Genomic DNA, 13,404 nt, shown 5'->3' with positions numbered 1-13,404 from the left:
GGTGAAAAGTACTTGGTAATCCTGTATATAGTTCAAAGGAATCGAAAATGTGAATAGATTTTTGCGCTTTCCCAATATTTTTTGGCCCATACCACTTGTGATTCTCACTTGTAGGAATGAACAACAGAATAAATAATTCGCATTTATTTTTTCGGATAAAACAACCGCATTGGAGAATGCATGTGGAGAGGAGAAAGTTTAGTTATATTAACGTCCCGTTTAAAGTAACACGTGGGCTGTTTTGGGACGGACCTCGTACTTTTGATCCGCAGTCAGATGACGAAGACGACACCTGATCTGGCAACCCCCACACCAAACCAGCGGGAGGACGTCTGGTCCCGATGGATTTAGAGTGCACCAATCCCACTTGCACGAAGGTTCTTCGGTGGTATCGGGTCTCAAACCTGAAACCCTTCGGTTCCGACGTCGAGATCTTACCACCAGACCACCGCTGCCCATTGCGCGGAGAAAAGCAAGTTACAAAGGGACGAACCTTAAAATTTACTTTGTTATGTAAGATACCTGAGGTACTCTTATTTCAAATTCGATTCTAGTATATATAATTTTTTAAATATCTGTCTAGGTATATTATTTTTTGCTCCTTAAAATATTATTAGTGAAAAACTTGTGCTCATCTCGTATATCTATAATTTAGCTTCCATTCCTAAATATTTCAGCTTCATTCTAATATCTATAAGAAGCAGAGTTTTGTTTATAACACAAAGGATTTCATTACTCAATTCACTTGCATCATTTAAATAAATATGGTAACGAAAATGTTAGCAAAGAAGAAACTAGGATTGTATTTTTCTATAGGTACAATTAATTCCTCCTTCTGTAGAACTAGTCTTAAACTTTTATTGGTCGATGTCTTGTGAAAGCAGCTCTACAAAAATCAGATTTTTTAAGCGTTTCTAAAGCAGAAAAATAAATGAGAAAGTAAAGAAATAATTAATGATATTTTGGAGGAAATTTATTAAGAAAAAAGAAATATTTATGAAAATTTTTTCCCCAAATTGTCTTAAAAGTTGTTGAAAAATGTGAAGTTTCTACAAAACAACAATCACAATTTACGTTCTACTTAAAGGAATAATGATAATTCGATAGCTGAAACTTACAAAACTTTCTTTGAGTATGCAACCTGACTTTTAGAATTCTTGAGTAGAATTTTCTTTAGAATAAACTGTGAAATGTCAAAAACTTTTTGAAAAATAGTTTTTTTTTTAAATAATCAGAAATTATTGTCCTTATCGATCATATCAGGTTAAATACCTATAAAGGAGATATGGTTTCTAGTAAGAAGACAATATTTCTCTAGGACTTAACACCTATTTGCATATAATTAGAAAAATAATCTCGCCTTCACATTCTTGCTCATGAAATGCATACAATATGTAAATGCATTTTCAAAAAAGTTTATTTTTCTCTACTGTTAAGGAACGATGTTCCTCGGCAGGAACTTTTCAAATGCTTTGTTTTTAGATATTTAAAGGATGCTCATGAAATGCATACAATATATAAATGCATTTTCAAAGAAGTTTATTTTCCTCTATTGTTAAGGAACGATATTTCTTGGTAGGAACTTTTCAAATACTTTGCTTTTAGATATTTAAAGGAGGGAAAACTTCTGTCAAAAACTTACGCATTTTCTTTGCATCGAAAACTGACATTAGTTCCATTTGACAATTCACACATTTCCTTTTCACCCAAATTGAATTTCTCCCTCCTAACAAATCATCCCACGCTTCTCTGAGGGAGTGCCAGTATGACGTCATTTGGAGTATCCACGCTTGCGCCGCCTTAGGTTTGAGCAGATACGCAGAACAAAACATGTTTACCTTTGCGACTGCTATGCAAAGTCAGATCTGCACGAGGGACATATTCAACGGGATTTCTTAGCAATACTTACCTGAATGGATAGAATTTGGCAGGTATTGAAACGTATAACCGAAAAGCATTGGGTGCTTGTAAGCCTGACAGTTTTCCTTCAGGTAATATGTTTCTCTAAAAGATATCCTTTAAGAATAGTCTCCATTAGAATATTATTTTGCAAACGAAAGAATTTTTATAAGCATTACTAAAACTTATACAGAGTTATTAAATTTAATTCGATTCACAGAATAAAATTTAATAAGTGTTTAAATTATTGATAATATGTTTGTTGTTTTGATTTGTGCATCGAATGAAATTTTCAAACAATTAAAATTTTGGATGAAGTTTATAAAAGTAAAGGAAGAAAGGAGAAATATGAATCTTTAGGACATTTCATTTAGTAAATTTCATAATAAAAGAGAGAAAAAAAGATTATTCTGGAATCATCTATAGCAAAAGAGCAAAGATAAAAATAGAAATATTTTCACTAACTGTTTACATTTGGGGAAGTAATTAGATACATAATTATTCATGTAATATAATGACTTGTTTATAGCTCTGAAAAATAAGCATATATAATTGTTTTAAGTTGGATTTCCCTAAAAAATTATTCTAAATCCTCTTACCATTCTGTAGATATTTTTAACAATCAAAATTTAAAAAATAAATAAAACGTCAAAATGCTATACCGTCTCGAAATGTGCCTGAAAAAAATCAAAGGGTTAAATTTTCTTTCTGGTAATCAACATCCGTAGCTCCCGACTGTAAAAATGATAACATTTATATTTTCTTCTGCTGAAACTGACGAATGAGAGCAGATAGAACGGGAAGAAGGATCATTTTGTACCAATAACAGGAAAGATCGGAGAATAAGAAAAATGAATTCGAATAAAATAATTTGCTTGAAATGTTTCCTACAACCATTTATATTTAAAGAATATTAAACATTATTTATGAAAAAATATTTCGTAGAAAACAATGCAATCATCGAAACAATTGCATCATATCTTTATAATATTAAATGAAGCAAAAAGTTGCATTTAATATGAGCACCAGAAAAAATAATGATTTAAAAAATATGCCTAAATTCTATCACACTTTTAAATACATTCAAACATTTTTGACATATCGTTTGCGTATAAAGTAACAAGAATATTAAGAAAATCTTATCTGAAATATTCTTCGAAAACTTTTAAACTGTCTAATAATGATTAATTAATCTGTGAAATCTCACAAAAATTTTTATTGACTTGTCGAAAAATCAGATTTTGAAAAAATTACTTTACTTTACCTACATGTGCAATTACTTACAAAAACTCATTCCTTTCTTGAGTGGAAGAAAGATTAGCATGTGTTCTTTTAATCAACTGGTTCATAAAGAAAGCTTTTAATTATCACGGAAGAGGAAAACAAATATTGCTATTCAAATGACCGAAAAGAAATATAGAAATAAGGCAATTTTTATTAAGATCCAATAGTAAGAACAAATTTATAGCGTATGCCTTCATAATGATCAAAAAGCATAGCTGAATGCTTAGCTTCGATTAAATAATGTCATTGTCTTTAAAAAATGCGTCGAATGTTTCTTAATGCAATATTCAACTTTTTTTCCTAGATTTTATTTTTTGGAATACATATTACAGTCGAAATCGAAAAGTTGGAACGAAAATTATTACATGGTCGAAAAAAGCACTTTCGGGAGTAGGGGGAAGAATCCCTATTTGATGTGACAAAAGTAGCAGTTAAATGTTGGATTTTTCACTCAAATGTCTATATAAAGTTGTAAAACATTTTTGTAGATTTATATAGACAAAATGTATTCTGCAAAATATTTTTTTTTTTTTTGCATTGGAAATTTAGGAATAGTACGGATATTTTTGCGATTGGAAGGTATGGTACGGATATTTTTGCGATTTTCAGCAGCTTCGTTAACTTTTTTTACAATTCAGAGGCGGAGGACGAAGGGTAAGTTATCTAAAACAGGAGGGCATCCAAAATTTCACCAAAATAGTTTCAAAATAACATATAACAATTATTTTTATACTTTCTTTAAGGTAATTATGTATTAATTATCTTAAATATGATAAATAATCATTTGGAATAATTAAATATTTGTATGATGCTGAAGCAGCTATAAATGTCTAATGGAACGACGAGCACTAATAGAAAATGAATTAAAAATATAAATGCCTTTGCAAATTTTAGCATCATTATTACAATAGAAAAACAAGTAAAAATGAACATCGAAGTTTTATCAAACTTGACAACTGAATGACATTTTACACTAAATGAATGAAAGATATATTAATTTAACGAAAGCTATGTGAAATGAAATCAACCGGAACAAATGTTAAAGAACCTTCCAAAATCCGATTCGGTTTCACTAAAGTATATAAACATAGATTTTTATTAAAAAAATATGCAATTATTTTCTAAAGTAAATAATTATTTATTTAATAAAAAGTTATTTCTTTTGATGAAAGCTTTATCATTAATACAAAAAATTAATTAAAAATATTATTGGACGAATATTTTTCTGATAAATTTCTCTTTAAATATTTTGAAGTAACAATTTATATTTTTCAATGTTTTAAAATATAAAAAAGTTTTAATTAGAAGTTATAAATGTAGAAGAGGTTATCATACTTGAAATTACCTTTAACTAAGCAGTCAAATGAAAAAGTGGTCCCTTTTTATTTTTATTTATACTAATTTAATATTTTATTTAGATTATGATATCAAAGCATTCATTCATTAATCAGAAAACATTTCATACTGTATCTTTTCACTGTGTTCTCTTCGAATTTAGATTTAGCAATAAATTGAATTTCTGAAAATTGAACCCATTTTGGAAACCAAGAAATTTTCGAATAATATAATTAACCAAAAGGATAGAAAAATATCATTTAGTCACAAACTTGTTACAAACTTACTATCATATACCATTTTAAGACATTAACATAGAATTAAATTTCAAAATGGTTCACATATTTCACAATTTTCCCTAACCAAACATATGAAATCTTTAAGTTCCAAATAAATAATATTTTAAAGGGAATACTATACGAAATTTTTTTTAATGCAAGTTCTACAGATTATTTCAAATTTGTGTAAACTGGTGGCCCATATGATAGATCTTTTCCTGGACGAGATCTATCACACGTGCCTCTTGAGGTTGTTGAACTGCATCAGGCAATAGACGAAGATGGCTTTGTAAACTCATGGGGTGTAAACTCATTTCATTCGTACTAGGTATATCGAATTCTGCGTCCCACAAAATTCTTTAATGTTTCTTCTATTCTTTAAATGTTTCCGTATCGGTTTTAGTTTGTTTATTTTCTGCAGGAGGTTGTGTTTTGCTAATGAATTCCTCAGCCGGTATGACACTGATAACATCTGACCTTAACGTATTCTATGGATATACGAAGCTTATTTCTCGTTGACTGACAACGTTCAGAAGAATTACGGAACGTACGGAAGAATTGCGTACTATTTCCAGATTGAAATCTCATGATGTGGTCACATTTCAGTTATACGAAGCAAATGAGACTCTGTGGTACAAGATAACAAGCGCCTTCATGATTTTCCTTTACTTTTTTTTTTTTGAAATTATTACTGCCCAAGGTCTACGAACGTGTTTGGTAATGAGTACTCATTATGAATTAACTTTGATCAATTACATCAATATCGGTTTGAAAACGGAAAATTTTCTATCTATTGTTTCGTGGATGTGAGATGGTGCTATTCCGCATGACGGATTGTTTTGTTAGATGTTTGCAAACGTAACCTTTTGGTGACAAAATCACCTCCCGTCATTTCATGTTACTAAGGTCATTTGATCGCATTGTATTGGATTTCAGGCTGTAGGAATACATGAAACCAAAAATTTGCATATCAAATCCCTAAATTCTGATTTAAATGATGCCATCCAATGTGAGATTCAACAGATCCCTCATCATATGGCACGTGTTGCAGAAATATGCATCATCTGCCATAAAGTGCCCAACTACATTTTAAATATTTTGTAGTAGGAATCACATTTCCGTTAGAGCAGGTAGGTGTTTCCATTTGAAAATTTCGAAAATTTGTCCTTGTAACTATGAGAGCTGGACTATTGCTTTTCTCATCATTCTTGAGCGCATACATTATTATATCTCCATTCAAAATTTTATTCCGTTTTCTCGAAAAGTATGGTTGCTGAAGGTTTATATAACAGCAATTCTTTTACTCACCCTAAATATTTAGTTTCAGCCGTGAAATTATTGTCGATAATATTTTAATCTGAAATAATTATAACTTAGTGAATTAGATCGCAAAAAATAAATATTTTACAGTTTAATCAATCTAATTTGCATTTACATGTCTTACTTAATCCTTTGGTACTATTTTAAATATAGTAAAATTACAACTGAAGCTCGCTCCTTATGCATTTGTTAAATTTACTTTAACATTTGTCAAATAATTATCATAATGGAATAAAACATAATTAATTAGGAAACCTTGTATATTTATTACTGAAAAGGAAAGGATTGAATTAATAAAATGTTGAGCCTTTCCTTCAATGTTTAATAAAATTTGAATTAGAAAAAACAAAGACAATTGTGTGTTTTTTTTTCCTATTTTCCCATTCATGTATTGTACTGATACTCTAATTTTACCTAAAACACAGGTATTTTAAATAGTTGATGAGAAAGTAAAACTTGTACAAACTTCCATACGTTCTCTTGACAGACGGACTAACAGCAATCAAAAAAATAAACATCTCATTCAATGAAATTTCTGTCATTCTGTCGACATAATCGTTACCCAACAATCAAATTACGATAAAAATCGCTTGTTTCAATTACTTACTTTGCAATTCTAAGATGGGATTTAAATTATTAGATTCTTTAGTACCTTTCTAAATTGGTAAAGATTTTTACCAATGAAACATTTAATTTCTCTCCGACGGGGAAAGAGACGATTTCCTCCCAATATTGCCCTCTTATTTTTGATGTACTCTAAAAAAAATTTGTGCTTGTTATTGGAGACGCTGAACCCATGTATATTCCTCAAAAACATATACAAAAATTGCATATATCACCTTTAGTAGAGTAAATTAATATGCTTTTTACAAGAGTTTAAGAGTGTATGAAATTCTGGAATGTTTATCAAAGTTGAAGTTCCTTTTGGATTGACGGATATGAAAAAATATTCGCGGTTCTCTGCCCCCCCCCCCAGTTGAAATTGAATGGCTAGTGGAGCAACAATGATTTTCACTTGAATTTTTTTTTTTTTTTTTTTCTTTTGGCTGATAACATTCACTTAATTTTATGGTATGTTTGCCTTGTCATTAATTTATTTACGATTTTAAACTGCTAATGACAATAAGAAATATTAAGAAGACAGGAAAATATGTTATTAACGTTGCTATTTCTGTACTATTAGAATTTGGTTTATTTTTATTGTGATCATGTTGTTTAGGTATGGGAGGAGATATAGGAAATGGTATTTTGCATCATATTAATCGGTACATTATTGCTCGAGCTTTGATTCAGCTTTTGTTACTGCTGGGTTATCGGTAACTGTTAATAAAATATATATAAAAAATTACAGTTTATTACTTTCTCTGACACTTTCAATATTGATGTTTATAGCTTTCATGAAACTTCGCTTAAAAATATAAAATTGATAAGAAAATTTAACTTCTGATATACATTTCGCCATCCTTTCATTTAATATCCTAAAGAATAAATGATTTATTTGATTGACAGCTATTGCAGTTTTGAGAATATAGGCTATATGTGAGTATAAATGTCCCACTCTTAAGGATTTTTGTTGAGTAGATATAAGCCCATTTCAACAGATTTGATATGACCATATTCAGATAGGGTTTGCTCTCTATCTACTAATCTGAGGATTTTTCACTATACAATTGCGGCTTCTTAAAGTAGTGAAATCAGAATCTTATTCTTTTAAAAGATATCTATTTTCCCCTTACCTAAACATGTACAAAAAACATGTACAAAAAACTCCTATCAGAATCTCAAGGTCATTAGGAAAAATATTTCTGGCGTTCTTTTCTCTTTTCGCTCTTTTGTTGTGATGAAGATTGACGTACCTCGTCGCTTCTTGCTTGTACATAAATTATGTTTTCCGGGATGGAATAAAGCGAAGTTAAAAATTCAAAGTGTCTTCCCTGTATCCCGCCACGAAACTGCTCAAAAATATGTGTTTTACATTATATATATATATATAAAGAACTTATTAGCAAGAAAAAAGTCGTTGGAAAGACAAACGATCTAGTTATGTTTTATGAAATCACTGACATCGAAGGTTTCATCTAGTCATCTTCCAAATTAACTGTTTTCTTAGATCTTAGCTCTAATTAATAAAATTTCGATTTTATTTATAAGCAATTATATAAGTTAAACCACGATATATAAGAATCCGAAATAAGAATTTATCGTCAATAAGTCGAAACCCGATACATAGTGGTTAATTATAAATTAAACTACGATATATCAGAATCCGAAATACGCATTTACCTATCTATCGTCGAGTAATTACCTACTGAGTAACTCCCAGGTATTACTAATTTCTGATGGTAGTCTAGAAAACATTAGATGTTTTGAAATTTTTTTCATAGGCTTCTATCCTTGTTCAACAGTTGCAAGGGTTATGCAACTAATCCAACTCAGTATGCGAGTTTGATATCAGTTAAGAAAAATACTCAAAATGCAACCAATATGTAGGCTATATACGCATGATGTTCACAGGAAAAAGCTATGAGAAGGCATAACCGAAAATTACTTCTGTATGTAGATGGCATTCGAAATGTTATATGATTCCATTTTGTATTTGTGCAATCTAAACGTTAAATTAATCACCAAATTTATAGACATTTTTAAAAGGCGAGACTAACAGAAGTGTCTTTAGCTGAGTATCTTGTATAAATTTAGAATAGGATGTTCGTTAGAAATACAATATTACTCTTTTGTCATCTTGAACTTAACTATTCACGACTCTAAGAAAACTGCTAGAATTCTCTTCCCCATTGATAAGTATTTTTTCAGGTTCAATAGCAAAATTCACTTCGTTCAATTGCATACAGTTTAATTTCGTTTCCTTAATTAATTATTTTTTTCTTTTCAGTTCCTAAGTCAGAAAGTCTTAGCTTCCACGACAAACAGTACAGGTTCTGTTATTGGTAGTTTAGATCCGGTCACTCCTGACGATGCTACATGGATTTTAACTTCATCTTTTGTCATCTTTACTATGCAAACAGGTACATGTTTAAATAATTAAGATTGATTTAGTTATAAAATTGCTACTCAAATAGTAATAATCCGTCTATATCCTGTAGTGAAAGAAATGTTAAGTTAATAAACATGTGCAATCATCCAATTAAAATGTAAAACTTAATCATTTTAAAAAACTTCTTAACTATTTTCTATCAAAAATTATAGACGCTTTTGAAACAATTTTTCAGAATCTAAACAATTACATTTCGCAGTTAATTTATTTATACTTTACTTCATATTTTAATGCTAATATGCTTTTACTCGAAAAATCATTAGTTTTAAATTACTTTTCTTTGTAATTTTGAAAATTCATAAATTTAAATAATGGCTACAAGACATTTAATGTCGAATGTAACACTGTTTTATATGTTATTGAAAGGTGAATTTCAAGGCAATGACAAAACTTATTATAAAGGTTACTCCCAAAATGTTAAAACGTGCTTTAACTTTTTGTCTATTGAAAATAATAAGCACTGTAAATGTTGAAATTCAATTCTCGTTTGTTAATTTTCAAATGTGACAGTACTTAAATTTTTAATTGGTCCTTCTAGATACATAAGTCTAATCAATTTAAAAAATGTGCATTTTTCTGTAATTAGATCATTATTTTTTTTTTAAAAAAATTCATACCCATATCTTTAAATTTGTCTGACTTAAGGAGAGTAATAAAAAAAAAACTTATATCGCTTTTTCTTGTTATTTAAAACCGTGAAAATAGAAACAGAAACAGTATACAAGTGAATAGATCAATTGCAGGGCATGTTAAAATTTGTTGTATATATTCTTTAGCTGTAAGAATACCTTTATAAATTTCTGGATGTTACAAGTATATCCAATGCTTTTCGAGATCAAAACTCTTTTATATGTAATTTTTTTTTTACTTAAAAAGTATTTTTAATAAAATAATACAGGCCGCGGTGGCCTGGTGGTAAAGTCTCAGCTTGTGATCCGTAAGGTTTCAGGTTCGAGACCCGATTCCACCGAAGAACCGTCGTGTAAGGGGGTCTGTTGCACGTTAAATTCGTCATGCCAAACGTCCTCCCGCTGGTGTGATATGGCGTGGAGAGGGGGTGCCAGCTCAGGTGTCGTCCTCGTCATCTGACAGCGATTCACAATTACGAGGTCCGTCCCGAAATAGCCCTAATGTTGCTTTACAACGGGACGTTAATATAACTAAACTAAACTCAATAAAATATTGTAACCCTTTTTCGTCTGCAGTCCTTTTTGCGATTGAAAGGAAAATTTTAAGAAAAATCTGTGGTGCTGTAAATGAAAAAAAAAATGTATGACGAATACTTTACAACCATGAGCTATACAAAAAAATTCAAAAAGCCCAGCATCATTAAAGCTTATCGTGTCAGATATGACTCGGATATTTACAAGATTAGAGGATTCCAACAATTAAAAAATGATGGCATTTAGCAAGCCTACAGATATTAAAAAAAGAGGTCGCCTCTCTATAGGTGGCTTGACAACGTTGAAAAAGACTTCAACCTGCTGGATGTCAAAAACTGGAAATTTGTGGCGCTTGTTAGGCAGCAATGGCGTAAGATGACTGAGACGACTTGTACTAGGTTGTGATGTCGAAGAAACAGAAGTTCCTTTAGCAATACTAGTATAAAAAAATCCCTTTATTACCTGAAATGTTTTTAATTAAAATATCAATTGAATTAGATGATTTTAAAACCGATGATAGCTAGTTTTCTCTTTAAGTCTGAGTTATTTGTTATATTAATCTACAAATTTTGTTCTGAAATTCTGAAATATAAGAAGGGTATAAAGAACTATTAATTAAATAGCTAAATTTCATTAATAAAAATTTACTAAATTAATAATTTTTCTGATACATATTGTTAATCGTTTTTGTTTCTAAAGTTTTATGTTAGAATTTTTCTTATGTATTCTAGCGACAGCTCTTCTTATGTATTTTTGCTCGTCAACAATAAAATATATTTAATTTGCTCACGAAAGGCATACTTCCCGAGCTTCCGTTTGAATTTGAGCTATGCACCTTGTTTTTTCTGGTCATCGATAAATAAAAAAAAACTATTGTCAATAGATATGTATTAACGCAAAAGAGAAATTTAAAATAGTAGTTGAGAAATTCAAAGTCTTACATTGCCTAGCGAAGGAGTACCTATAAATGTCCTTTTCAGAATCGTCAGCGCTAATTTTTTTTAATAATTAATATCAATTGAAGAAATTGATATTGTTCTAATTGTAATTTTGAATTTTAAGGTTGTGCGAAAATATATTGTCTAGAATAATTTTCTCTGTGTTATAGAAAACAGGCCAAATTGTAGTTATTTCTCATAGCCTGAAGCTGTTGCAGTCGCTGAATACCTGTTTCATTTTCTCACAAAAGCTTTACTTTTCCTGCCTCCGTCTGAGTGATTGATCTATACTTGCTTTTAGGCAACGTTAAATGACTATGTCAGAGCCATTGAAAATGACGTCAAAATGAAATAATTTCGAGTTGAAATTTTTGACGTTATATATAATTATTTTCAAAAAATGATAGATGGAACAGGATTACAACAAATAATTACTATACATGACGTAAAATATTCAGATGTCTTTTCGATTTTGTTTACATGAAATAATTAGATCTAAAGTCAAAAATGCAATTTAGGTGCATCCGGAATAAAATAATAAAGATAGATCATCCTTAAAATAATACGAATGTTAACAAGACTACAAAAGAACACAATTCTCAGTTATAACTTCTCAAATATTGATTTGAATTATATGTTTCATTATTGAAATAATTTGAAATGCAATTTGATTTCAAGTAAATATGATATAAAAAAGAATTAGGAATAAAAAAAACTGCAATAATTTGTATAATCCGACACAATGTTAAAGAGTAGTTAAAAGATAATTGTGTGCAGTCAGAAAGCATTTGTTTGCGCAAAATGCCTTTTAATTTTATGTTTCATTCTATCTGAAGTATTCTGAGCTTCCTGAACGGCTCGTAATTTGAAACCAAATTTTTAAAAAACTTGGCAGAATCCTCAAAGAAAAGCAACATATTAAATTTAACATCAATATAATATTTATTTTCCAATTTCAAAATAAATGAAAATTGTCTTCGAACAAAACGCATTTAAAATGCATAATAATATTTGACTTATTTAAAGTCAAAATTTAGTTAACAAATTTCCTTAAATAATTTTATGCATATCAATTTAGAAGCTCCGAGAAAACGATCAAGCCTTCTCAATAGTGAACCACTAAATTTCCCTTCCTCGAATCTCTTGGCCTTCACTCAAGAGCGGCCTTAACCGTAGATCAAGAAAATAAAAAATAATAATAATAATAAAGATATTTTACAATAATTAAACCAAAAGCATAGGAAAAAAATTGTTTGCTTTTTAAAATGATATAACAATCATTTCCGCTCATTAATTCTTTCAGAAGTAATTGGCGAGGAAGTGGAAGAAAGCGTCGAAATTTAATTAAATAGATAAAATTTTAATAAAAATGTAAAGAAAAAATGGCATCAAGGTGCAAATCGTCAATAATCTAAGCATATATGGGCCTTATTCGGTTGCACTCTGCTCAACAATCTGTACTTGAGATCTCCGACAGAGAAATGGTTTTTCATATTTAGAGATACTTATGATATATTATATTTCTTTTAAAAGAACTGAATATACTTGCTTTGCTTTCTTAAAGAAATATTTTTCGAAATCTTCAACTAACGGTTCTCGGTTACTAAATTTCTTCTAAAAAACTTATAACTTAAAAGAATAATCCAAACATATACATGCAAAAAATGATAATTGAATAGAATGGCGCTTGACTTTCTAGGAATTTTAACAATCTATACCATAATTATTTGTAAAAACAAATAGTTTATATTATAAAATGAATGAGATAAGCCAGAATTATAAAAGAATATATTAGAATAAAATGCTGCTCAAAAATTATGCATAAAATTGTACTTCCTCAATTTTATCATATAATAGAAAAAAACGAAAAAATTATTTACCATAGCTGAAAAACAAAGGATAGGAATAAATTCAAACACTAAATGTTTTTCTCACTGTATTACAATATTTTCTCCTTCGATTATTTCAACCTGCTTTCAAAAATCAACACAATTTTCATGGCTTAAAAACTTGAAATTTAATATCTTTGCACATGCATTGAAAGAATATTTATACTGATTCTATATAGATATAAAATATCCCTGAAAACAGAAGATTTAGGTAATAAATTTTATTTAAATAGCATTTCATTCTTA

The 13,404-nt window shown here is 29.4% G+C and overlaps 1 protein-coding gene across 2 annotated transcripts in view; it reads left to right on the top strand.

Annotated features, from left to right (window-relative positions):
- Positions 1–1,829: 1,829 nt before the first annotated feature.
- Positions 1,830–13,404, top strand: part of LOC129959981 (putative ammonium transporter 3) — a 28,977-nt gene continuing 17,402 nt past the window's right edge. For both annotated transcript variants that reach the window (XM_056072937.1, XM_056072936.1), the window contains exons 1-2: positions 1,830–1,991; positions 9,007–9,139. In XM_056072937.1, the coding sequence (XP_055928912.1) occupies positions 1,914–1,991; positions 9,007–9,139 (211 nt within the window). In that variant the 5' untranslated portion in view covers positions 1,830–1,913. The remainder of the gene's footprint in view (positions 1,992–9,006; positions 9,140–13,404) is intronic.

This window comes from Argiope bruennichi, chromosome X2 (assembly GCF_947563725.1).
Source record: "Argiope bruennichi chromosome X2, qqArgBrue1.1, whole genome shotgun sequence".
NCBI classification, from domain to species: Eukaryota; Metazoa; Arthropoda; class Arachnida; order Araneae; family Araneidae; genus Argiope; species Argiope bruennichi.
The sequence above is the reverse complement of the archived record's forward strand: the minus strand, read 5'-3'. Positions and strand labels throughout refer to the sequence as shown.